Genomic DNA, 2,067 nt, shown 5'->3' with positions numbered 1-2,067 from the left:
AAAAGATAACAAATATATCTTTTTATTCATTATGCGTTATTTTTTGTGCTTTCGCTCTGCGTCTAAATAAAAAATAAAAAACGATAACAAACTATCCCATAAAATCAAACCCATTAAACAGATGATGTAGCCATGAACATATCCAAGCAGCTCACACTAGCAAGCCCTTTGTTCCAAAACTTATCATAATATTCCCCATATGTAAACTCTCTGTACACAGCAGGGTCATCAAGGGTAACCAGTTTCGGAGCGGGCCCAATTATCGCATCAGGAGACGGACAATAGAACGTCGGTATAGACAACCGTTCTCTATCGCAGTTCACCACAGCCCGGTGCAAAACACTCTTGTACTTATCATTACTAATCACCTGCATTTGATCACCAATATTAATAATAAATGTGTTTGGAACCGGACGGACCGCAACCCAATGCCCGTCCCGCATGACCTGGAGCCCAGGGACCTCATCCTGAAGAAGTATGGTGATGAGATTACCATCCGTGTGCCCGGGCAGCCCGTAAGTCAAATCGGGCTGCGGGCAGGGTGGGTAGTAATTCAAAGCCATATGTTGTCCATGTTTTCCTAATTGTTTGTTAATGTAGTCTTTTTCGAGTCCTAAGCTCTCCGAAATGGCATCGACCAATCGGAGGGCGAGGTCTCTTGTACTGTGGGAATATTCCGCGACATGGGCCCGAAAGTGGGCTGGGTTGGTAGGCCATTCGTTGATGTAGTCTTGAATTGGGTAGCAATGGAGTCTTAAGAAGTCTCTCCAGTTAGCGACTTTTTCGGTGCGTATGTTGAAGCTGGTGGAGAGTCTTGTGGTTTGCTTTGGGTCGTCTGAGTACGTCTTGAGTCGTTCTTGTTCGGGTAGCTTGAAGAATTCGCGCGCGATTTGCATCATGTTGGCTATGGTTGATTCGGGTACCCCATGGTTTTTCACCTGTGAAATGAGAATGTGAAAAATATGTCGATGAACACAAGAAACAAACACGAAAAAAAGCATGTAAATGAGTAGAACTTTTACCATTAGTAGGTGGTTTGCTAATTTTATCTGAGTGTTTGTGGGGAATGAGAATTTTGTGAAACTAGGCACTTTGCATGTTAAAAAATAGCCGAGTCTAGGAAAAAGCTGACAAAAAATAATATAAAAAATGACACTGTGACTTGAAATAACGGATAATAAAAGAACTAACTTTGCGACTTTAAGTCTCTACTAGAAAATTTAGTTTTTTTAATATAATTAATCAGATTCCGCTAGTCTAAGCAGCAGTTATTTTTTTATTTTTATTTTTTTTCTAGACTTCGCTATTTCAACTAGTGGAATGTCTAGTTTCGCAAATTTCTCATTCCCCGCCTACAAACAGGAACAAAATTAGAAAAGCACGTAATTATAAAAAAAATGAAAATAACGAGGGGAACTCTCAATACATATAGGAAAGAAGCCTCGTATTAGCCTATACGAGGCTAGTGGGGCGTAAAGTAATAAACCAAACTACATACAATATATACAATTAACATTAACAACCTGAAAGAAGCCATATTTTCGGCATGCTAAACCAATTTGATCAACGACATGAGAGCGATTTGGGCCACATAGATCGTTTAGATCGATGAGTGGGATGGGATCATCGTAAACGTCTTGAAGATTGGGACGTTCGGAGATGGGGCGGATGTAGTTCGAAGGGACATGGTCGATTTTTTCGGAGGATACAAGGTCGCTAACTAGTAATGTTTTAGAGTTAGTAGCCATTGTTGAAGAGAGATGTGATGTGAGGTGCAAATGAGAATGGAACAGTTTATATAACCATTGAAGTATCGAATTTTGGTTTGGTCATGTCATGTGAATGTGATTGTGTTGATGATGATTACCGATAAAGATGACGTAGTGTTAGGTGACATAAGCAATATATGACATGTGGTCTTACGTACATAATATTGGATTTAAGTGTACTTTCAGAAAATTCAAAATTGTGAATTTGTTTGTGATAATGTCTGCCAAACTTTACAGATTTTCGATCATATCACACCATTTTATTTTTCTTTAGGTGGTTTGAGCAAGTTTTTATGAC

At 39.2% G+C, this 2,067-nt stretch overlaps 1 protein-coding gene across 1 annotated transcript; it reads right to left on the bottom strand.

Annotated features, from left to right (window-relative positions):
- On the bottom strand, positions 1–1,755 carry LOC110899535 (protein DMR6-LIKE OXYGENASE 2). The gene is made up of 2 exons (XM_022146420.2): positions 1,524–1,755; positions 1–938 (listed from the first exon to the last, which is right to left on the bottom strand). The coding sequence occupies exons 1-2, from the start codon at positions 1,746–1,748 to the stop codon at positions 114–116; spliced, it is 1,050 nt and encodes a 349-aa protein (XP_022002112.1). The 5' UTR covers positions 1,749–1,755; the 3' UTR covers positions 1–113.
- Between the last annotated feature and the right edge of the window lie 312 nt (positions 1,756–2,067).

The sequence above is a fragment of the Helianthus annuus genome, chromosome 13 (assembly GCF_002127325.2).
Source record: "Helianthus annuus cultivar XRQ/B chromosome 13, HanXRQr2.0-SUNRISE, whole genome shotgun sequence".
Taxonomy (NCBI): Eukaryota; Viridiplantae; Streptophyta; class Magnoliopsida; order Asterales; family Asteraceae; genus Helianthus; species Helianthus annuus.
Note: the sequence above shows the minus strand (reverse complement) of the source record. Positions and strands in the feature narration are given on the sequence as shown.